General features: G+C 38.9%; 1 protein-coding gene across 1 annotated transcript in view; it reads left to right on the forward strand.

Annotated features, from left to right (window-relative positions):
• The first annotated feature begins 1,950 nt into the window (after positions 1-1,950).
• The window catches only part of TMPRSS12 (transmembrane serine protease 12), a 60,458-nt gene continuing 37,107 nt past the window's right edge, over positions 1,951-25,301 (forward strand). Inside the window, exons 1-3 of the mRNA XM_049782967.1 lie at positions 1,951-2,140; positions 3,808-4,000; positions 13,531-13,793. Coding sequence (XP_049638924.1) covers positions 1,951-2,140; positions 3,808-4,000; positions 13,531-13,793 — 646 coding nt within the window. The remainder of the gene's footprint in view (positions 2,141-3,807; positions 4,001-13,530; positions 13,794-25,301) is intronic.

Here is a 25,301-nt window from a genome sequence, read left to right on the forward strand (position 1 = left end):
AAACAAATACCAGATGAGTTCAATTATATACAGTGAATAATAGTCCCTTTTTTCCTTCATTTAAACCAGCATTGATAGTTCTTGTTCTTTGTGATGCATGCCTAACAGCAGGTTAATATCTTAGTTATTAACCTCTTAACAGATGGATATTGGGTAAATAGTTTCTCCTATTCTATGGGTAGGCTTTGTATCCTACTCACCATTTTCTTTGAGGTGCAGAAGATTCTTAGATATTTAAAATTGTGGGGGTTTTTTGGAGGGGCACACCTGGAGGTGCTCAGAGGTTACTCCTGCACTCAGGAATCATTCCTGAAGGTGCTCAGGAAACAATATGGATGCTGGAGATCAAACCACGATCAGCTACATATAAGGCAAAGGGCCTACTCCCTGTAATATACTCTACCCATCCCCTTGACCCTGAACGTCTTAGTTTTATATAGTTCTACTTGTTAATCTTTACTTCCACTTGCTTGGTTATTGGTGTTTCATGATTGAAGATGCCTTTAGCTTCAATGTCATGGAGTTGGTCTGCTCTATTTCATGTTTTCTTGCCCCTTTATCAAAGATCAATTGATATTTGATCAACTGATCCACAAGTCAGTCTCAGAATTTGTCTGAGATTGGTCTGAAGAGAGTGATCTGGTTTTCTTTTTTTAGGAATGTGTCATCTGCCTTAGGTGTTAGTGTAATGTTAAGTTTGTAGAAGATTCCCTCTTAACTCCAATTATGAAGTATTTCTATTTCTTTGATATTTTGGAACATCAAACTGCAGTAATTTTTCTCTGAAGATTTGACAAACCACCTGCAAACCTATCTGGATTAGGACTTTGTTTGGGGAGAGATTCTAAAGTATTTTTATTAAAATTATTTGTAGGGGCCAAAGTGATAGCATAGCAGATAGGGTGTCTTGCATGTGGCCAATCTTGGTTCAATCTCTGGCCTCTACTTCTTCTTGACTGTTGTAGGTGAGACGCACATTCCCCTACTATAAACAGCATTCCCAGGCTGCCAGAGCCCACACCATTGTGTGTGTGTGTGTGTGTGTGTGTGTGTGTGTGTGTGTGTGTGTGTCTGTGTGTGTCTGTGTGTTTGAAATTCATTTTAGGCTTAGATATATCAGGTTTACCAAGGAGTAAGTGCTGTTTTCTCTGGGGGCCAGAGCGATAGTACAGCGGTTAGAGCGTTTACCTTACACTTGGCCGACCCCAGGTTCGAACCTTGACATCCCCCAAGTCTACCAGGAGTAATCCTGAGTGCTGCCAGGTATGACTCTAAACAAACAGATAAACAAAACAAAAATTTTTCTCTGGGTTAAACAGCTAGGTTTGTGATACTTATATATTTATTTATTTGCACCATACTGAGTATGACGTGGTTCTCTACTTGCTAACTGGATCCATTAACTAGAGTCACTTATGTGCATTTATCTGCATCCTGTCCCCCAAGCTTATCAAATGGGCATCTCAAGACTTCTTCCATGGACCAAAAACGATGAATTTCTCAGATTAGAAGCTGAAGGGACTGAACGCGTGTAGCTTGTGGTCAGTGATTCCAGCAGCTCCCCTTCCATAGACCAACACATTTAATCGGGTCTAGGAACTAAAAGTCTCACCAGCTAATGAAACCTCAAATCCTGTCTGTCTCGAAAATGCCATCAACTGGAAGGCCACTCAACAGGGCAACTTTGCCAGTCCTGTGGCCTCTACCTGAATAGGCTTCCCGACCTGCCTCCACAGGCCAAGCCCGATAGTCCTGACGTGCTGCCTCCCGCTCTGCCCCTCCAGACCCCGCACCCCGCCTTCCGTTGTGCCAAGCCCTCCAATCCTCTGCCACGCCCACCAAACCCGTAGCCACGCCCACCGAGCCATTGCCACGCCCCCAGAGCTGTCTCACACACCTCTCTGGATCCCGGATGTCCCTGCTGCCATCTTGCTCTTACTGAGTTCCCAGATGGGGCTGCGACTCCTGAGAGCTATCTTGGTGCTAGTTTTCGCATACTATGAACTCAACTCCTCGGAAGGGAGTCGGCTGGAAACTATGCCCAAACAGGCCCTTCCTGCCCTGCGGAAGCAACCCAAGACTTTCAGGGTGGGTCACAAGACCCGGCTTGGCCTAGAAAGGAGAAAGCTGGACGCAGAGGGTAGTAGATCCGTTCCATCCTCTCTTTGAAACATTCTTCCTTGCCTTTTCTCTACTACTGTAGTGTTTTAATTTGGGCCATTCCTTTCTTTTCTGTGTGTGACAAACACCTCTAAAGATGTAGTCCACTTATGAGTGAAATGGTATACACCACATGCCGAGTGCTGGAAAATATGTTAGTGTCTGTTGCTGTGGGGTGCATGTGTGTATGTTTTCTGATAATTTATCAGATTTGAGTTGTAAGGCCAGCTAGGTGACCTTTCACTCTAGTTGAAAAAAGTTAACCTAACGGTAGTTATTAGAACTTGTTCTTGATTCACAAATTCCTGATCAAGTCATTGTTTCACCACAAAGCAATGGTCTGGTCAGTGAAACTTTTCTAATTTTAATGCTTTTTGGGGGGGGGAGGGAATAGTGTTGTAAATTTAACGAATTGCATTGATTTACTGTCTTCTATCTTATGTCACCAATTAAGGCATGCTTATCTAATCTCTCCATTAAGGATTTGGTGTTGGAAAAAAAATCCCTTCATTTCATTATTCATGTAGTGAGGACATGTGTTGCTCTCCTGCCTGGTTGTAGTGCTCACACATTCCTTCTTAACCCCAGTTATGAGGATCACATCAAGTTGTGATGCATCTGCATACTAGAGGTGTTCATTGTGGTTTCTATCTCTGAAGTTGGTGTGCTCCCCCAAGGCTCTCATGTCTTTTTAGTGTGACTCTGGGTTGCATCCCTTTTTCAGTGGTGCTTACATATATTTGGTTGTGGTGCTACTGGCAGATTACAGGTAGTATTGCATCAAATGCAAACAGAACTCTGACTCTGCATCTGGGGCACAAGGATTTGAGCTCATGACCTGCATATGGGGCCCTAAGGATTTGAACACATTCAAGGCAGGCATGCTTAGCTATTGTGCTAGTCCTCTGGGCATCTTTTTAGTTTATTTATTTATTTATTTATTTATTTTTGTGGTTCTTTTGAAAAATACATATTTATGCTTCAAGTATCCATCTTTTTTTGTTTTTGTTTTTGGGCCACACCTGGTGACGCTCAGGGATTACTCCTGGCTATGCATTCAGTAATCGTTCCTGGCTTAGGGGACTATATGGGACAACAGGGATCGAACCCAGGTCTGTCCTGGGTCAGCCACATATAAGGCAAACACCCTATCACTGTGCTATCACTGAGGCCCCTCAGGTATCCATCTTTATTAAGGATTTTTGTTTTGCAGGGGATATGGGTGGCATTCATCTGGTGGAGTTTGATTACATTTCTGAAAGTATCCAAAGTGTGGATACTGGGTGTAGTGCTGGGAATTGAACCCAGAGCCCCTCCTTATAAAGCACATGCTCAAGTCATACCTTCTATCTCCCTAACCCATTGCTTTAAAAAAATAGGTTAAAAAAAGTTATTAGACTGAAGAGATAGTACAATGGCAAGGCACTTGCCTTGCATGTTGCCATCTGGGTTGATCCCTAGCATCTCATATAGTCTTCCAAGCACCATCAGGAATGATTTCTGAGTGCAGAGTTGGGAGTAACTCCTGAGCATCACCAGGAGTGTCCCAAAAACAAACAAAAATTTAAATATGTCAGTGTGTTGTGGTTAGGAAATTATACAAATGAAAGACGTTCAGACCAAATAATAATTTGTTTTTATTTTTAGGTTGTGGAAAAGCACCGCTTAATACTGTCTGGGAAGGCTCTCGGATTATAGGGGGTAAAGATGCTCAAAATGGTTCCTGGCCATGGATTGTTAGTCTGCAAATTCAAACTGAGAAAGACTTTGTTCATGTATGTGGAGGTTGCTTAGTAGCTGAAAGGTGGATTCTCACAGCTGCTCACTGCATTAAAATTAGGTATGTATTTAGAGTATATAATTCCTGTTTTACTATCTTAGGGGATATTTTGTTTAAGTTCTATTTACAAGTAGCCACAATGCCGTAAAATAATACTCTGAATTTTTTTTTCTTTTTGGGCCACACCCAGTGACACTCAGGGGTTACTCCTGGCTATGCATTCAGACATCACTCCAGGCTTGGGGGATCATATGGGATGCCCGGGGATCGAACCGCAGTCTCTCCTAGGTTAGCCGCTTGCAAGGCAAACGCACTACCACTTGCGCCAATGCTCTGTTCACTACTCTGAATTTTTTTTTTTTTTTTTGGTTTTTGGGCCACACCCGGCGGTGCTCAGGGGTTACTCCTGCCTGTCTGCTCAGAAATAGCTCCTGGCAGGTACGAGGGACCATATGGGACACCGTGGTTTGAACCAACCACAAGGCAAACGCCGCTGTGCTATCTCTCCGGGCCCTACTCTGAATATTTTTAAAGAATTATTTAACAGTGTCAAATACAGAATTATCTTCATGTGGAATATAAGGATACATAGTAAGGGAATAGCAATAACTAATAATATTGTTGGCTGAGAACTGTACAAGTTTTTACTACAGTAACTGGGGATTAGATGAAAGGGGACTTAGAGATAGTGGTGGAGAGATACTGGATACTGCTATTCTGTTGGTGGTTGTGGTGTAGTATTCTTTTTTTTTTTTTTTTTTTTTTTTTGTTTTTGGGCCACACCCGGCAGCGCTCAGGGGTTACTCCTGGCTATCTGCTCAGAAATAGCTCCTGGCAGGCACAGGGGACCATATGGGACACCGGGATTCGAACCAACCACCTTAGGTCCTGGATCGGCTGTTTGCAAGGCAAACACCGCTGTGCTATCTCTCCGGGCCCTAAACTTTAACCTCTTTTTTTTTTTTTAATGTGGTATTTCTTAATTAATATTAACACTATTGTAAATTACAGTGCCTAAATATAAAACAATAATATAAGGGGGGGAAGCAATAATATAAAAAGTTTATGAATCCTTTAAATAAGAGATTGATAAACATTTCCTTTAATGATAGTAAATATTTTATTTGTTGTTGTTGTTTTGGGGTCACATGCAGCAGTGCCCAGGGCTTACTCCTGGTTCTATGCTCCTAGCAGGACTTGTGGGACTATATGTGGTGCCAGAAATTGAACCATGGGTAGGCTGCCTACAAATCAAGTCCCCACTTGCTGTAATATTGCTTTGATAGTAAATATTTTAGATTTTGCAGATTGTGCAGTCTCTACCACAACGGCTCAACTCTACTACTTATACAATCAAAGTGGCCACAGATGATACAAAACTGACTGAGTGGGCCCGGAGAGATAGCATAGTGGTGTTTGCCTTGCAAGCAGCCGATCCAGGACCAAAGGTGGTTGGTTCGAATCCCAGTGTCCCAATATGGTCCCCTGTGCCTGCCAGGAGCTATTTCTGAGCAGACAGCCAGGAGTAACCCCTGAGCACCGCCAGGTGTGGCCCAAACCCCCCCCAAAAAACAAACAAACAAACAAACAAAAAAAACTGACTGAATGTGCCTGTGATCAAATAAAACTTTATTTATAGAACTTGCCCCAAACTACTTTGTCAGTTTGATGCTTCCTCAACTATTTTTATTTTTATTTCATTTTTGTTTTGTTTTTGGGCCACACCTGACAGCACTCAGGGGTTACTCCAGACTCTGTGATCAGAAATTATTCTTGGCAGACTTGGGGGACCATATGGGATGCCAGTATCAAATCCAGGTTGACCATGTGCAAGGCAAACACCCTATTCACTGTGATATCACTATGGCCCATGGAAAGCTTTTTCTTTTAGCTTCTAAATTATTGCAAAATATGGATCGGATATATATATATATATATATGTATATTCAAAGGCCCACTTATAGTTCAGTGTTCTATCCTCTATATGGACTCTTGCAACATTAAAGTAAAGGATTCCCCGGGGCCGGTGAGGTGGCGCTAGAGGTAAGGTGTCTGCCTTGCAAGCACTAGCCAAGGAAGGACCGTGGTTCGATCTCCCAGTGTCCCATATGGCCCCCCCAAGCCAGGGGCAATTTCTGAGCACTTAGCCAGGAGTAACCCCTGAGCATCAAACGGGTGTGGCCCAAAAACAAAACAAAAAAAAATAGGAATGTAAAAGATTTCCCTTTAATAAGAGAGGACACAGAAATAGAAACACATTCTCTGCTTATGGAATGGGTGGGGAGAGTGTTTGCCTTACACATGATTGACCTGGGTTTTATCCCTAGCACCTGATATAGGCCCCTCTGCACCATCAGGAGTAATTAAAAGAAGATGGGAGGCAACACTTTCCTCAATTTTAAAGTTATATTCAAAGTTAATTACTACTACAAACACTAGTAATTAAAATTGTAGTTTTGGAATAAGAAAGTTTTATATATATAACCCACAGGTATGAGTCAGTAAATCTTTGATAGAGGAACAAAAAATATGAAATGGAGCAAGGAAAACCTCTTCAACAAATGCTGTTGGGAAACTGGTTGATCACAAGCCAAAACAAAACAAAAAAACCCCCCAAAACAAAAATAAAACAACTCAGATCTTTTTTTTTTAACAAACCCCATACAAACCAATGGAATAAAGACCTTGATATCAGACCAGGATCCATAAAGGAAAATACTGGCAGAACTCTCAAAAACATTGAAGCTAGAGGATGAAACACCACTGATAAAACATGTGGAAACAATGATAAACATTTGGGACCATATTAAATTAAGAAATTTCTGCACCTCAAAGGAAGAGTATCAGAATCCAAGGATAGCCACAGACTGGAAAAATTATTTGCCTACCACTTATCCAATAAAGAAGTAATATCCAAAATATATATATAAAAAACTGGTTTGAGGGCCTGGAGAGATAGCACAGCGGCGTTTGCCTTGCAAGCAGCCGATCCAGGACCAAAGGTGGTTAGTTCGAATCCCGGTGTCCCATATGGTCCCCCGTGCCTGCCAGGAGCTATTTCTGAGCAGACAGCCAGGAGTAACCCCTGAGCACTGCCGGGTGTGGCTCAAAAACAAAAACAAAAAAACTGGTTTGAACTCTACAAGAATAAAACCCCAGCTCCATCAAAAATAATGGGGAGAAGAAATGAACAGAAACTTCCTCAAAGAAGAAATACAAATGGTCAAAATATTCTATACAATTAATCAAGGAAATGTAAATCAAAATAACCATGAGATACTCCCTCACACTAGAGAGACTGGAACTCATCAAAATAACATCATAACCCCATCAAAAATGAGAAGAGGAGATGAACAGATATCAGAAGACATACAGATGATCAATAGGAATATGGTAATGGTTCTCATCACTTATTAGGGAATTGCAAATTAAAAAGACAGAGATCTTACACTGTGAGAATTCATATAGCAACATGATAAGAAACAATTAGTGTAGATAGAAATGTGAATAAGGATCCCTCATTCAATGTTGGCAGTAATGTCAGTTGGATCAGCCTCTATGTAAAATAACATGGAGAGTTCTTCAAAATAATGCTAAAAATAGAGCTTTCAAGTGATCCAGTGATTGCACTTCTTGACATCTAGCCCCCAAACAAAACATTATTTCAAAAAGATATATGCATACCTATGTTTATTGCAGCACTAAATGCAATAACTAGCATTTGGAAACAATCCAAATATTCAATGATGGATAGATGGATAAAGAAGCTGTGAGGAGGGGGCCGGGCGGTGGCGCTAAAGGTAAGGTGCGCCTGCCTTGCCTGCGGTAGCCTTGGACGGACCGCGGTTCGATCCCCCGGTGTCCCATATGGTCCCCCAAGCCAGGAGCAACTTCTGAGCGCATAGCCAGGAGTAACCCCTGAGCGTTACCGGGTGTGGCCCAAAAACCAAAAAAAAAAAAAAAAAAAAAAAAAAAAAAAAAAAAAAGAAGCTGTGAGATATATACACACAACACTGCAGTAATAGGAAAAGATAAAATCAACTCAAAGCAGCTTGGGTGGAACTGAAGGCATCATATTAATGAAGTAAGATGGAGAAGGACAAATGCTGGATTATCTCTTATTTGTAATATATAGTGTAATAAAAATATGAGAATAGACAGTATATAATTATCACAATGTTTTTTTTTGGGGGGTCACACCCGGTGGAGCTCAGGGGTTACTCCTGGCTCTGTGCTCAGAAATTGCTCCTGGCAGGCTCAGGGGACCATATGGCATGCTGGGATTCGAACCATCATATGTCCTGAATTGGCTGCGTGCAAGGCAAAATGCCCTACTGCTGTTGCTGTGCTCTCCGGCCCCATCAAATTCTTGACTATGATTGCAAAACTGAATTTACAAAATAAATACTGAATGATCCCACTCTTCTGTAATATATATTGCAACAAAATATGAGAATGGACAATATGTAATGATAATAAATACTTGATTATGAATTCAAAATTGAGTCTACCAAGTAGTGTGGGGCAGAGATTGGAGAGTGGAAGGTGGAGGACTGGGACTGACAGTAGCAGAGAATCTTGGAGAGTACTGGGTACTTTGGTAGTGGTGGTGATGCAATAACTTTGTACACTGAAACCATAAGTATTAACACAATAGTAATCATATAATCTAAACTGCAGTTATTTTTATTTTTAAAATTTGAAGAATGCATCTCATCTGACATAGTTGATCATAACATATTTGCTTCAGATATATGAAAGCAAAGTTATTGAAAAAATTGAAAGAAAAATATAAAAAATTGGAAGAGAAGAGAAAAAAGCACAGTAGCAAGCTCATTTGTGAAAATTAATGTATTAGCAATGAAGTCATTAAAATAACAGCAGAAGATTTAGTAAAGTCTTGTATATGTCCAGTCTATTAAATTGGGGTATTACTTTAGGGATGATAGCATCAAACAAATGAAGTTATCCAGAAATTCAAAGCCACAATATTATAAATGTTAGGAACATATACTCAGTTTCAGGGCTCCTTGGAAGAAGGCCTGGTTCGAACATGGTGACTGCATTTGTGGGCATGGTTATAGCTGCCAGGCTTTCCTGGAAGAAGGAAAATACAGGGAGGGTGCCCACACTCCAGAAAAAGCCCTGGTGTGGTTAGCCTAACAACCAGCGTACCTGAAGTGTGAGCAGATCAGTGTCCCTGCAAGGAATCATGATGAGGTCAGTGATGAGGCAGGTTGAGTTAAGATGAATAATTAGCTTAGGTATAGCGTAGGAGACAGTAGAAGCAAGAGCCACAGATAAGAGAGAGAACAAAAAAATAGGTAAATATAGTAAAATTAATTAATCATAAATTTAATAAATCAAATTAAAGAGATTGTTTGGTGCATCAGAGTTGGGAGGTTTTCCCAGTTTCCAGACAATCTGTCAGTGATGAGTTTGGGCCTTGCTAAATGAAGATTTCAGCATTAGAAAAGACCTGGAGGGCCCGGAGAGATAGCACAGTGGTGTTTGCCTTGCAAGCAGCCGATCCAGGACCTAAGGTGGTTGGTTTGAATCCCGGCGTCCCATATGTGTCCCTCCCCCCCCCCCCCCATGCCTGCCAGGAGCTATTTTTGAGCAGACAGCCAGGAGTAACCCCTGAGCACCGCTGGGTGTGGCCCAAAAACCAAAAAAAAAACAAAAAACAAAACCTGGAGCAGTCTAGGATACCATAGTCTTCACATGTTGAGTACTAAACAATGTGTTAATGAGGTCTACTTATGTAGGTGGCTACCTAACGTAGTATTGTTCACTGCGTCAAGAATCCTTTCCTGGGGCCGGGCGGTGGCGCTGGAGGTAAGGTGCCTGCCTTACCTGCGCTAGCCTAGGAGACGGACCGCGGTTCGATCCCCCGGCGTCCCATATGGTCCCCCAAGCCAGGAGCGACTTCTGAGCGCATAGCCAGGAGTAACCCCTGAGCGTTACCGGGTGTGGCCCAAAAACCAAAAAAAAAAAAAAAAAAAGAATCCTTTCCTAAAAGAGGAACTATCAGTGAGGGTTTTATTTGACATAGATTGCATTGAGGATGAGGAAGAAGAGGGAGAAGAAAAAGGGGTGAAGAAAAGAAGTAGGGAGAATGAGAGAGAAAGAGTGAGAAAGGAAATGTTAATTTGCCCGAGCATGTTAGATGAGTAGGTCCTGTAATATAAATCTGTGGTTAGCAATTGGCTGTTTTAGTGGTCTGAATGATCATATGATTCATGTCCTACTAGAGAACATATATCAGAGAAAGAAGATATATTGGATTGTTTTATCCAGACATTTTCATAATGCAAACTGAATATGGTATCTAGTATGACTGAGCACCAAAGTGTCAAATTAGGGTGTCCACCCTTCATATCCAAGAATCCCTGTGGATAGAGCAGCTGAGAAGTTATTTTATTTTGATTTATTTTTATTTTTTTATTTTTTTGGTTTTTGGGCCACATCCGGTAGTGCTCAGGGGTTACTCCTGACTCTCTGCTCAGAAATAGCTCCTGGCAGGCACGAGGAACCATATGGGATGCCGGGATTCGAACCAACCACCTTGGGTCCTGGGTCGGCTGCTTGTAAGGCAAACACCGCTGTGCTATCTCTCCAGCCCCGAGAAGTTATTTTATACCAAGTAAGATTAAGGCATTAAAACATATTGAGTCTCTTGGCACCTAATCCTATTCTTCATCTATATCTGTGTATAAGCTTACAGGCCATTGCTGAAAAAGGCTGATTACATACCTGTTCACTAATTCGTTGTTTCTGTTGTTGCTGGTTTCTTTATGGAATAAAGGATCGTCAAGGCTTTGTGTTGTTCCTCTTCCGTTTGTTTCATATACTTCTTCTCAGTAGATGCAGGCAACTACAGTGCTTGGAGTTGCTACCCTATTAGACCATTTATTTATTCCCAGAATATTGTATGTATGTATAGTGTATATTCTATGTACCTCAGAAAAGTGCTATCATTCTGTATTTATCCTTCATCTTCTGGCTTACTTCATTTAACATAGTATTCTGTAGGTTCATCCATGTTGCTGCAAAATCCATGATTGTATCATTTCTAACTGGTATGTAGTATTCCATTGTGTATAAGTACCACATCTTCATGATCCACTCATCTTTGGTTGGGCATCGAGGTTGGTTCCATATCTTGGCTATTGTGCTGATTGCTACAATAAATAATGGAGTGCATACATACTTTGGGATGGATATCCTTTCATTTAGGGGATAGATACCCAGGAGTGCAATTGCTGGGTCATATGGCAGCTCAATTCTGAGTTCACTGAGCACTCTCCATACTGTTTTCCATAAGGGTTGAACCAGGCTGCATTCCCACCAGCAGTGGATGAGAGTTCCTTTCTTACCACAATCCCACCAATAGGGATTGAACCCATTATTTTTGATGTATGCCATCCTCACTGGTGTCAGGTGGCAACTCATTGTTGTCTTGATTTGGATTTCCCTAATGATAAGTGATGGTGAACAAGTTTTCATGTGTCTCTTGGCCATCTGTTGGTCTTGGAAAAGTGTCTGTTCATTTCTTCTCCCCATTTTTCTATGGCTTTAATAGGTTTTGTGAAGCTCATGTATTTGAGTGCTCTGTACATCCTAGATATTAATACTTTACCTGATGTGTCAAGTGTGAAAATTTTTTCCCATTCTGTTAACTATCTTCTAATTTTAGCCAGTATTTCTTTTGCCATGCAGAAACATTTTAGCTTGATGTTGTCCCATTTATTTAGGTTTGCTGCTATTATTTTTGCCATTAGCATTCCATCATCAAAGACTTTTTTGAGGTATAAGTCTTGGAGTGTTCTTCCTATTTTTTCCTAAATGAACTTTATAGATTTAGGTCTGATTTCCAGGTCTTTAATCCATTTTGAGTTGGTTTTTGAGTAGAGTGTGAGGTATGGATCAATCTTTAGTTTCTTGCAGGTGGTTACTCAGTTTTTCAAACACCATTTGTTGAAGAGGCTGTCATTGTTCCATTTCAGGTTCTTTGATCCTTTGTCAAATATTAGTTGGCTATATATTTGGGGCAGTCTCTCTGGATATTCTGTTCTAACCCACTGATTTGATACTCTGTCTTTGTTACAGTACCATGCTGTTTTGATGACTACAGCTTTATAGTAAAGCTTCAGGTTAGGTAGAGAAATGCCACCCAGTTTCTTGTTTTTTTTGTTTTTTTGTTTTTTTGTTTGTTTGTTTTTTTTTTTAGAAGAGATTTGGCTATCCTTGGTATTTTGTGATCCCAAATGAACTTTATAATTGATTGCTCTAATTCCTTGAAAAATGATGTCTCAATTTGGATAGGGATTGTATTGACCCTCTATAGTAGAATAGGTAGGATAGTCATTTTGATTTTGTTGCTTCTTCCTACCCAAGAGCATGGGATATTCTTCCATTTCCTTAAGTCCTCTTCTATTTATTTCTGAAGCATTTTGAAGTTTTCATTGTATAGATCTTTCAGTTCTCTTGTAAGGTTAATTCCTATGTATATTTCATAATTTTAAATACTATTTTAAATGGAATTGATTCCTTAATGGCTTTTTCCTCTACTTCATGACTTCATCTCTCCTGATGGCTGCATAATATTTCATTGTGTATATGTACCAGTTTCTTTAGCCATTCATCTGTTGAAGGGCATTTTGGTTGTTTCCAGAGTCTGGCTACTGTAAATAGTGCTGCGATGAATATAGGTGTGAGGAAGGGATTTTTGTATTGCATTTTTGTATTCCTAGGGCAGTGATGGCTAAACTTTTTGAGCTCGAATGCCCAAACTGCTGCACAAAACCAAAGAATTTCCTCAAAAGTGCAAGACGTCAATTAAACCTTAATAAAAAGTTTTTTTTTTATTTTATTTTTGTTTTTGGGCCACACCCAGCAGCACTCAGGGGTTACTCCTGGCTCTATGCTCAGAAATCGCATCTGGCAGGCTTGGGGGAACATATGGGATGCTGGGATTTGAACCACGATCCTTCTGCATGCAAGGCAAACGCCTTACCTCCATGCTATCTCTCAGGCATCAATAACAAGATTTTAATATTAAAAACTATACGGCACATGCCGCATATCTTAATTGTGGACCTTCCCGCATGCCAGCTGCAAGGCCTTCACGTGCCACTGCTGGCACACATACCATAGGTTCGCCATCGCAGTCCTAGGGTATAAGCCTAGGAGTGGTATAGTTGGATCATATGGGATTTTTTAAAACTTTCTTTCAATATTTTACTCCTTTCTTACATTAAAACATGTTCTCTTTTTTTTTTTCTTTTTTTTGTTTTTGGGCAGCGCTCAGCGGTTACTCCTGGTTTCACGCTCAGAAATTGCTCCTGGCAGGTGCGGGGGACCTTATGGGATGCTGAATTCGAACTGATGACCTTCTGCATGAAAGGCAAACGCCTTACCTCCATGCTATCTCTCTGGCCCCAAAACATGTTCTCTTTCATTTGATATGACTTTGTTACATAGAAATAGAATTAACATTTTTATTAGTTTAATGTGAGAAAAACAACATATTATAATTCTGTATTAGTTATGTAAACATACTTATGAAAATATTTACTCTTTTTTAGAGATCCAGACATGTGGAGAGTTGTGATTGGAACTAATATTATATATGAGAAACGACCCAAAATGATGATAGTTCAAGAGATCATTATCCATCCTGATTTCAAGTTGGAAACTTATTTAAATGATGTTGCACTTCTTCATTTAAAAAAAGCAGTGACATATAATGACTATATACAGCCCATCTGTCTACCTTTTAATGTTTTCCAAAAACTGGACCAAAACACTCAGTGTTATGTAAGTGGTTGGGGAAGAACAAAAGAGGAAGGTAATTTAACTTTGAGTTTTATTGTTATAAACTTATTTGTTATTGACAGAGGATAAATCCACATATATATGTACATATATTTATTTTATATCATGAATTTGAAAAATTGGTCACTATAAACAAGTGAAAGGAAACCATTATTTTATTTTGATTTTGGGGCCACACTCAATAATGCTCAGGGATTATTCCTGACTCTGTGCTCAGGAATTATTTCTGGTGGTACACACTGAAGCATATGGGATATTGGGGATTGAACCTGGGTCCACCACATGCAAGGCAAGCACCTTACCCACTCTCTTATGACCCCAAAAGGAAAATTTTTTTTTTAAAAAAAGTTTTCTTGAGAGAGAAAATAATATTCCAATGCATAAACAGAAACTTTCTTTGAGTATAATGATAAAATATTTGAGCTTTTAAACCTTAGAAAGGTGGCCAGAGAGATAGCACAGTGGTGTTTGCCTTGTAAGCAGCCAGTCCAGGACCTAAGGTGGTTGGTTCGAATACCAGTGTCCCATATGGTTCCCCGTGCCTGCCAGGAGCTATTTCTGAGTAGATAGCCAGGAGTAACCCCTAAGTGCCACTGGGTGTGGCCCAAAAACCAAAACCAAACCAAAACAAACAAACAAAACAAACAAAAAACAACTTCAGAAAGAAGCGTAGTTCCAATGGGCCTGAACAAAAGGCCAGCAGATAGGGCACTTGCTTTACCCATGAACATTCTGAATTCTATCCCTGGAATACTTTATGGTGTCCCAAACTCATCAGGAATGATTCCTAAGTGCAGAGCCAAAAGTAATCCCTGAAAAAAAAGAAGAAAAAAGTAATCCCTGAATGCAGAAACAGAAGTAATATCTGAATAGCATCATAAGAGGCCCACAAGCAAAACAACAAAACAACAAAAGAATTATGGTTCTAAGTGTTTCTTTAGTTTCAAAGAGTCATATGTAATAGTCAACTTTGACATAATTGCCAATTTTTAGGTTGTAAGTAATAAAATTTAACGTTCTTTTTTATTTAATATCTAGTTTATCAAACAGATTTATTGGCATGAACTTGGTACATAAAGGAGCAATAGATGTTGACTAACTGAACTAATGGGAGAAAAAAATAAAATAGTATCTGCTTTTGGTAATAACAGCTACTATTTCAGACCATTTACTTTGTTGTATATGATGTTCTAAAATACATATATATATATATATATATATATTTTGAGGGGGAGCCACAACCATTGATGCTCTGGGGTTACTCTTGGCTATGCACTCAGAAATCGCTCCTGGCTCAGGGACCATATGGGATGCTGAGGGATCAAACCACGGTCCTTCCTAGGTCAGCCGCATGCAACATAAATACCCTATCACTGCACCACTGCTTCGGCCCAATATTTTTTTATGTCATACTCCTAACATACCTTTGGGGCAGTTAATATTATTATTTCTAATTAACAAAACAGAAATTGTAAGTCTTAGAGGCTAGGAACTTAAGTCTTTGTGCTCTACAACCTGAATATTTATTTATTTATTTATTTCTGGGGCCACATCTGGTGGTGCTCAGTGGTTATTCTTGGCTCTGGGTAAAGAAATTACTCTGGGCAGGCTCAGGGGACTATATGGGATGCCAGGGATTGAATCTGAGTCATCTGCATGCAAGGCAAATGCCCTACCCACTATGCTATCGCTCCAGCCCTAGCCTGAATTTTTTTGATTAATTTTTTATTTTTAATTATAAGAACAATGATGCAAAGAGGACAAGGTAAAGTTACAGTGAAAGAACAATCGCCCATAAACAGAGTTCTCAGAAGAAATCTCCTTGCTAACGCCTAAATATTGAACTTACAGTCAAAGAACATTAAGAAAAATAAGGCAGAACCCATGTACAATTACTTTCTCCACCAGTCCCCAGATTGTAGTACATTATAACATTTCTTAGCAGTACACAAAGCATCCTAAAGCCATGAGATTTATGTGACTCCTTATACATTGAAGGCATAGTATTTTTTTTATATTTTCATGCATATTAGTTTAAGTTAACATCAAAAGTTTAAGAGGTTTTTTTTGGGGGGTGGGTTAGTAAAAAGAGCACAATAAAAACGGTGTTAGAGTGGCAAATATTGTTTGCATAGGCCCACCAAGATATGGGGGACATGGAAAGGAAAAGGAGACCCTACCCCTGAAGTTTCCTGGCATAAGACCAACTCTAGGCTCCAGGCAAACTAGTTTATTCAATCCACGTCATTGTCTGTAGTGCCAATACAGTTTTATTGCTCATGCAGTTTCTATTGTTGGCATCAGGTTTCTGTATTAAAGATCCTGGAATCTGCACATCTTACATTGAAGTCAGGCTGGTGTGGAGTATTCTCTAGTTTCACCTCACATTTAAGGGGCAATACAGAAAGCCCTGTCCAGTAACAGGCCATTGTTGTTGTTAAGTCTCTCAGTGTTAAGGGAAGTCTCTTTTGAGTAGGTCGATGTCAGAGCAGCGGTAGGGTCTTCCCTGGTAGAGGATTGCCTCCACGTGATGTTATAGACAACCTTGGATGTTTCATAGATATCTTCCCTAGATCAGGGGTGAATGAAGAATGCCCATTCTTCTGAGGCCTGTGCCAGGTCTTTATGTCAATGTTCAGGGTGTAAGGTCCCATTGCACTACAAGATTTGTGTGTCCCCATCTCTATTAGATAAGAATTTATTTGTATGTATAGTATTTTCCTGTTTTAGTGTGCCTATGCAAACAAGAAATAAAGCCACATGGGGTTATCAGAGTATATGGGGGTGTAAGAACACGTCCAACAATACCCATGACTTGGTTCAAACATAAGCATTAAACTGAGGAACTCTTTCACCAAATTCTCTATTGAACAGTTCACAAAGAGAAGAAAAGATAAAAAAGGGGAGGGGGGAAATCATCACTGTATAAGAAAATATTCAGCAAAAGTTATAGCCGTAAAAGAAACACACATAAAATGTTGAAAAGACATACGTGTCCTTTTTATGCCTTTTGGGATAGTTGGGTGGGTGTTAACTCCAGGGCACCACTTTGGTCTGTGACTTAGGACTCTATAGTACTTCAGCTAAAAAGGGTAAATGTGGAGTAATGATGATAGGGGGTAAGAGAGTTAAAGAGAAAAATGATCTTTTGTAGGGGTGTGTGAAAGGGCAGAGTACAAAATGGATATTCTGCATACATAAAAACATAATTCAATGATAGTGAGTACTATTAATGTATCTAGTGCCCCCGCGCGGTTTTGAAAATATAGACTGGTAAAAGGTTACCAGTGACTGCTTCAAGAAGCTGGGAGGCTGAAAGTTCAGAGCCCCACCTAGACCCTCCCTAAGGAGCTGAGTGGGGAATGGGGGAATGCCTAGGGTACCTTCAAGCTCCGCCAAGGGACCCACCTCACTGGCTTGCCCAGGCATGTGGCCCGGGGAAGGCCTGGAGATCTGGAGCAAGGCGGTAGAGGGTGCTGGGGTCACCCAAGTCCCGTACCAAGGCCTGGTTAAGAAGGCCTCCAGCATGGCGGAGGCCTGTCGAAACCCATGCTGCTAGAGACTCCCAGCTCCCAGCAAGGAAAGAGATCCTTCAAGAAGCTGGGAGGCCAAAAGTTTAGCGCCCCACCCAGACCTTCCCTAAGGAACTGAGTGGGGAATGGGGGAAAGCCTAGGGTACCTTCAAGCCCCACGAAGGGACCCACCTCGCTGGCTTGCCCAGGCATGTGGACCAGGGAAGCCCTGGAGATCTGGAGCAACCTAGCCTGAATATTTAAAAACTTTGTTAAGAACAAAGATTTTTGTGTGTGTTTGGACCACACCCAGTGACTCCCAGGGATTATTTCTGGCTATGCTCTCAGAAATTGCTCCTGGCTTGTGGACCATATGGGATGCGGGGGAGCAAACTGAGATTTGTCCTAAATCAGCTGCATGCAAGGCAAATGCCCTACCACTGCACTGTCTCTCCAGCCCCAAGAACAAATTTCTAAGACTGGAGAGAGAGTACAACTGGTAGGATGCTTACCTTACATGCTTGATACCTCTGTAATCTCCTATAGTTTCTAATTAGTTTCAATTTTTAATATAGTTTCAATCTCATGTAGTTTCCCATTTTTCCCATCCCCAGCACCACCTGGAGTAAGTATTGGGCCAGGAGTAAGCCCTGAGTATCATTGGGTGTGGCCTAAAAACAAACAAGCAAAAAAAAAAAAAAAGTAAAGAAAAAACATATTTCTTTTGAGGGAATCATAAGTCTAGTTAACAATAAATGTAATCTAACTCTGTTCTGTTCTTACAAGTATATGTAGTTTTAATAAAATGATTTTAGTCTCTTTCCTAGAGAAATAAATATATATTCATATAAAACTTCATCAAAATGATTAACAAATTTTATTTTTAATGTTCTCAAACTGAAAGCAAGCTAAATATCTTTCATAGGCAAATATCATGTGAATGTTAATAAAAATTAATTCTAGTAAATCCTTAACAAGCAATTAAAAAGAACTGACTAGTGATACATGCAGTTACTTATATGGATAATGATAGCATCATACTAAATAAAAAGCTAGTCAGAAAGTCATTCTATAATTCTGTAAATATAAAATTGAAAAATGGCAAAAATTAAAAAATAGAGATAGACACATTAATGGTTTCTGATGATAATAAGAGTAGGCAGCATTAAAGAGATCTTTTTGTGATGATGGATTAGATCTATATATTAATTGTGATGGAGACTGCATAAACCTATACAATTGTTGAATTGACACAAATCTCACACACTAATGTCAGCGGTCTTGATCTTGATGTACTTCAGTTATGTAGATATAACTATTTCAAGAAACTGGATAAGGAATACATTGATTCTGTTAAAATAGTTATATCAACACAGAAACACATAAAGATCACTTTGAGAGAATCAATAATTTAGAAATAAGCATATTTTGTACATCATATATATTTAATTTATGATAATAGAGCTGAGAATATATAATGGGTAAAGGCAAGGTTCTTTTATAAATAATTGGGACAAACTGGATACCCACATACAAAATAATGAAAATAACACAAAAACTAAGTCAAAATGGGAATAATTAGCACATGATAAACCCAGATTCTTTCTCTGGATCCTGAGGCCTGCCAAGAATGATACTTCAGCACAGAGCCAGCAGTAATTCTTGAGCCTGGTGTGGCTACTGCCTGGTGTGTCCCCCAAGCAAAAAAAAAAAAAAAAAAAAAAAAATCAAACAAATAGAACTAATTCAAAATGGATTGAGCAAAGGTCTAAAATCATAGAAGAAAAACATAAAACTTCATAGAATAAAACATTAGCAAAAATTGTTTGACGTTAGTCTTCCAATAATTTTTATGTTTGATACCAAAAACAAAGACAACAGGCATCAAACTCCCCCAGAATCCCAGAGATGGCAAGCAGCAGGCACCTGGCCTACAACCCTAAAGGGAACCAGCAGGAGGGCTGAACAGTGGTGTGGTGAGTTCCCTCCCTGACCCCTGTAACCCTGAACATATCTTCTAGTTAATGAACCTCAGCACAACATTAGAAAACATCACAATGCAAAAGACACAATGAGGAAATCTCTGCGGGTCTCCACCATATATAGAGAATGAAGATGGCAGTTCTGATGATCCGGAAAGTGCTGACTACCTATACAGACTCTCCAATAAAGACTCGAGAGGAAATCTGAAGAATTCCCAAAGAACATAAACCATGAATCGAACTGAATGAACCACAAATAAGAATCAAGAGGATATGAAAATAGAAATAAGAAAACTTCAAAGTGATATAACAGGACTGAAAAACTTGGTTCGCAAAATGAAAATCTCACAGGAAAGCCTCTCCAGCAGAGTAATAGTGGCTGAGGACAGAATAAATGATCTGGAAGATGAGATGTATAACAACCCCATACAACAGAAGAGGTTGGAAAAGAATCTTAAAACAAAAAACTCAGATTATGGAAAAAATCCTTAAAGAATGTGAACAGATGAAAATATAAGTCTGCGATAAACTCAACAGAAACAACATAACAATCATTGGAGTCCCAGAGGAAGAAAATCCCCATGAAGAACCAGCAGTCAAAAATCAGCAGTCTCTCATTGCAGAGAAACTCCCAGATCTAAAGACTGCATGCAACCAAATCCTGCATGCCTGAAGAATACCAGCTAAAAGAGAGCTAAAGAAAAGCACCTCAAGACACATCCTACTCACAATGATAAATACCACACATAGAAATAGAATACTAAAAGCAGCAAGATCAGAAAAGGAAATTACACTTTTAATTATTTAATGGCATAGCATATAAAACTGGAAAGTGATCTAAATGGATAGGAGATAATAAAGCTTTGAACAGAAATTAATGAATTTGAAACCAAAAAGCAATCCAAAAGATCAATGAAATTGAGTTGGTTCTTTAAAAAAATAAACAAGATTGATAAACTGTTAGTAAAACTCATAAAGAAAGGGAGAGAGAGAAACTTAATAAATCAATTTAGAAATTTAGAGGAGATTAGTACAGATACTACAGAAATTTAAAGGTTAATTAGAGATTACTTTGAGAAACTTGATGCCAGAAAACAATAGAACCTGGAAGAAATGGACAAATTCTTGGAATCCTATTATGTCTTAAGATTGAACCAAAATGATCTGGCATATCTGAACAGACTTTTCACTATTGAGAGGTTAAAATGGTAATCAATAGTATTCTCAAAAACAAAAGCCCAGGCCCTGATGGATTCACTAGTGAATTCTTTCTTTTTTTTTTTTTTTTTTTTGTTTTTGGGCCACACCCGTTTGATGCTCAGGGGTTACTACTGGCTATGCGCTCAGAAATCGCCCCTGGCTTGGGGGGACCATATGGGATGCCAGGGGATCGAACCGAGGTCCGTCCTATGCTAGCGCTTGCAAGGCAGACACCTTACCTCTAGCGCCACCTTCTCGGCCCTAGTGAATTCTTTCAAACCTTTAAAGAGCACTTTCAGTCCTTTTCCGGTTTCTCCAGGAATTTGAAGAAACAGAAACACTCCTAAATAGTTTTTACAAAGCTAACATCATCCTGATACCGAAAGCAGACAGAGATGCCCCCCAAAAGAGAACTACAGACCAATATGTTTGATTAACACAGATGCAAAGATCCTCAAACAAAATCCTATCAAATAGAATCCAACAACTCATCAAAATGTTATACAGCATAACCAGGTAGGATTTATTCCAGAGATGCAAGGGTTGTTTAACATCTACAAGTCAATAAATATAATACATCAAATCAACATGATACCAATATATAAAAAAAGCTCAACAAGAAGGGGAATTTAAGCCAAAGCCATTTACCACAAGCTCATGGCAAACATTATTTGCAATAAGAAAAGACTAAAAGATTTTCCTCTGAAATCTGACACAGACAAGGTTGTCCGCTTTTGCCACATTTATTCAATATAGTACTGGAATAGACCCTCAGATCAAGGAAATAGACTTATGTATTCTAAGACTGATCCCCAGGTTTATAATTTAATCTTTGATAAAAGGGCAAGAAGTACAAAGTGGAGCAAGGAAAGCCTCTTCAACACATGATATTGGAAAACTGGTCAACTACATGCAAAAAAAAAGTGAACTCAGATCTTTCCTTAACACTATGCACAAAGTTCAAATCAAAATGGGTTATACCCATTTTCATATTAGACCTGAAACCATATGTACATAGAGGAAGATGTAGGCATGTCATTCCATGACATCTTCAAGAAACACCACTGGCCAACTAAGTGGAAGCAGAGATAAACAGATGTGACTACATTAAACTGAGAAGTTTCTGCACCTCAAAGGAAATGATGACTAAGATACAAAGACTACCCACTGAATGAGAGAGACTATTCATGCATCAGATAAGGAGTTAATGTCTAAGATATACAAGACACTGATAGAACTTAGCAAGAAAAAAAAGCCATCTAACTCCATCAAAAATGGGCTGAAGAAATGAACAGACATTTCCACAAAGAAGAAATACAGATGGCCAAAAGGCACATGAAAAGATGCTTCACATAACTAATCATCAGGGAGATACAAATCAAAAAACCAATGAGATATTGTTTCATGCTAAAGAGAATGACACACATCACAAAGAACAAGAACAACCAGTGCTGGCTCAGTGTTGAGGAGAAAGGAACATTCAGTGCTGGTTGGAATGAGGACTGGCCTAGCCTTTTTGGAAAACAATATGGCGGTTACTCAAAAAAATAGAATTTGAGCTTCCATATGATTCATCACTACTACTCCTAAGGATATACCCAAAGAACCCAAAACCATGCTTAACATTCCAGTGTTTATCCCAGCATTATTTACAATGGCCAGAATCTGGGAACAACACGTGTTGAGAACAGATGGGTTGCTAAAGAAACTGTGAAACATCTACAGCATAAAATACTATGCATCTATTAGGAAAATTGAAGACATTAAGCTTGCTTATACATGAATGGATATGGAGAATATTGAGCCAAATAAAAAATAAGTCAGAGGGAACAAACATGTAATAATTCACTCACTTGTGGATATAAGGAGAAAAAGATAGTATGATTATAATATCCAGAGATAATAGAAACAAGGGCAAGGAGTATCAGTCCATGGTAGGAATCTTGCCACAAAGAGTGGGGAATGCTGTTAGAGTAGAGAAGGGTCCACTAGGTCAGTGATAATTAGAATTGATCACTCTGGACAGGAACTGGGTGCTGAAAGGTGATAAAGTAATATGCATGGTACCCCTTTATGAACAAGAGAGCAAATCACAGTGTCAAAAGGAAAAAAGAGAGAAATAAAATATCTACCCCAGAGGCAGGTATGGGGGAGGTTGGGAGGGAAACTGTGGACATTGGTGGTGGGAAATGTGCAACAGTGAATGGTGGTTTATATTGTATGATTGAAACTCAATCATGAACAACTTTATAACCAAGTTATTTAAATAAAGTAGTTAATAAAAAGAACACCTGTAAAAGGATAATTATATGTTTAATAAATAAAATAAAATAAATAAAATATTTCTATAACGAAATGTTATCTATTAATAAAAACATAAAGTACATGCTACAGCTTTATTATGCAAAGCTAAATAACCCAAATATAAAAGGAACTTTTGTATGATTTCATAGCATTAGAATTAAACTATAAATCAATAATAGAAAAATAACTAGAGGGCCAGAATGGTAGCACAGTGGTAGAGAGTTTGCCTTACACATGGCTGACCCATGATGGACATGGGTTTGATCCCTGGCATCCCATATGGTGCCCCAAGCCAGGAGATTTCTGAGCGCAAAGCCAGGAATAACCCCTGAGGTCAATGGATGTGACTCAAAATAACCAAAAAAAGAAAAGGAAAGGAAAAAAACTAGAAATATAATGATATTTAAAGCTTAAATGAGAATTGAATAATTATACTGTGATTGCATAAAAATGTCATTGTTGTGGAGCCAGAGAGATAGTACAATGAGTAGGGTGCTTGCATTACATTAAACTAATCTAGGTTCAATATGACCAATTCATATGGTCCCTTGAATGATCCCTGAGTGTAGAAACAGGAGAAAACACTGAGAATTGCTGGATGTAGCTAAAAAAAATCAAAACAAAACAAACAAAAATATTTGTTGTTAAAAATGCACATGAATTTAAGGATATAAGGAACAGAACAATATTTCTGTTCACTCATATGATTCTGAACCACAGAGATAATGCAGATATGAGAAAAAGAAAACAATTGGTGGCTTTGAGTAAAGGGTACTTCTAGTTCTTTGTACTATTATTGCTTGTTTTTATATAATTTTGAAATTATATCTAAATAAATAGTTATCAGAGTAAATGGCTTAAAGAAACAGTAGATAAAATAAAGTTATGTAGCAGGTATTTACATGTGGAAGTTCATTGAGACAATATTTGATTTTTGTATTTGAGACTTCCTCATAAAATATTGGAAAATGAAGTTGACATATATAACAACAAATTATTACATATCTAGAAATACATATAAGAAAATAGTACAGATATTTATAAAAATAAAAAACATATCTTAGTTATAATTTTTAGTTAGGGGATAATGCCAGTTTCAAACCTAGGTTCTTACAATTACAAGAAAAGTTCACTGTCAATGAGTTACATCACCGACTTCCTAAAACATTTCTAAAAATATTTAAGAATACTTAAGTAAGTTAAATGGTATACTTTTTTCTTGACTTGAAAGACTCATTATCAAAGCCGTCAATTCCAGCTGAGTAACTGAAAACAGGGAATGATAAAACCTGACATGAATTTTGAGATGATAAGCTAAAAGATTCAAGAATAACTTACAAACTCTTATAAAAAAAAAAAAACTATGTTGGAGGAGTTGCCATTTAGAAATAAAACTTTGTGGTACTCTGCTGGAACGCAGATGCCAGCACCCCTATCTGCCTGTTTTCTGTGCTGTGCTCCATTTTTTGGCCTGATTTCATCCTGTGTGTGGCTCATCTGCGGATGGCTCACCTTCCCTGGAGCCTTCCCTGGAGGTGAGTTTATAAGCCCAGAAAGGGTGGAGCCAGAGGAGCTTGGCCGCTCTGCTTCACTTCCCAGCCGTGCACATCATTTAGCCAATGAATACAACCAAAACACGTAGAAAAACCCACAATACAAGCATGACAATGGGGAAACAACGCAGACCAGCGCCAGACATAGAGAATGACGATGGCAACTCTGATGACTTGAACATGACCAACCAACTAGTCAGTCTCTTAGATAAGGAGTTTAGAGTCGCAATATGGAAGATGTTCAAAGAACTCAAAGAAAGTATAGAAGAAAACACTAATAAGAATCAAGAGAATATAAAGATAGAAATCAGAAAACTCCAAACTGAAATTTCAGGTCAAAAAACAGGTCTGAAAAACTCAGTAGATGAATTGAAGAAAAACATGGTTGAGCTTTCCCATGTGTTAACAGCAGCTGAGGATAGAATTAATACACTGGAAGATGAGATGAATAACAATTCCATACAGCAGAAGACATTGGAAAAAAGCCTTAAAGCAAATGATCAAACAATGGAAAAATTACTCAAAGAATGGGAACAGATGAAAATAGAAGTCTATGATAAGCTCAACAGAAACAACTTAAGAATCATTGGAGTCCCAGAACCCAGGAAGAAAATCTTCAGGAAGAACCAACGGTCAAGAACATTAAAGAGGAACTGCCATAGCTAAAGAATATATGTGACCAAATCCTGCATGCCCGAAGAATACCAACTAAAAGAGACCCCAGAAAAAACACCCCAACACACATCCTAGTCACAATGACGAATCCCACAGATAGAGACAGAATTCTGAAAGCAGCAAGATCGAAAAGAGAAATTACATTCAAGGGAACATTCTTGATTTACTGCAGACCTGCCACCAGAAACACTCAAGGCCAGAAGGCAGTGGTGGGACATAGTGACAAAAATCAATGAAATAAATGCTTCGCCTAGAATACTGCACCCAGCAAAACTCACTTTCAGGTTTGAAGGAA

Source organism: Suncus etruscus, chromosome 11 (genome assembly GCF_024139225.1).
Source record: "Suncus etruscus isolate mSunEtr1 chromosome 11, mSunEtr1.pri.cur, whole genome shotgun sequence".
NCBI classification, from domain to species: Eukaryota; Metazoa; Chordata; class Mammalia; order Eulipotyphla; family Soricidae; genus Suncus; species Suncus etruscus.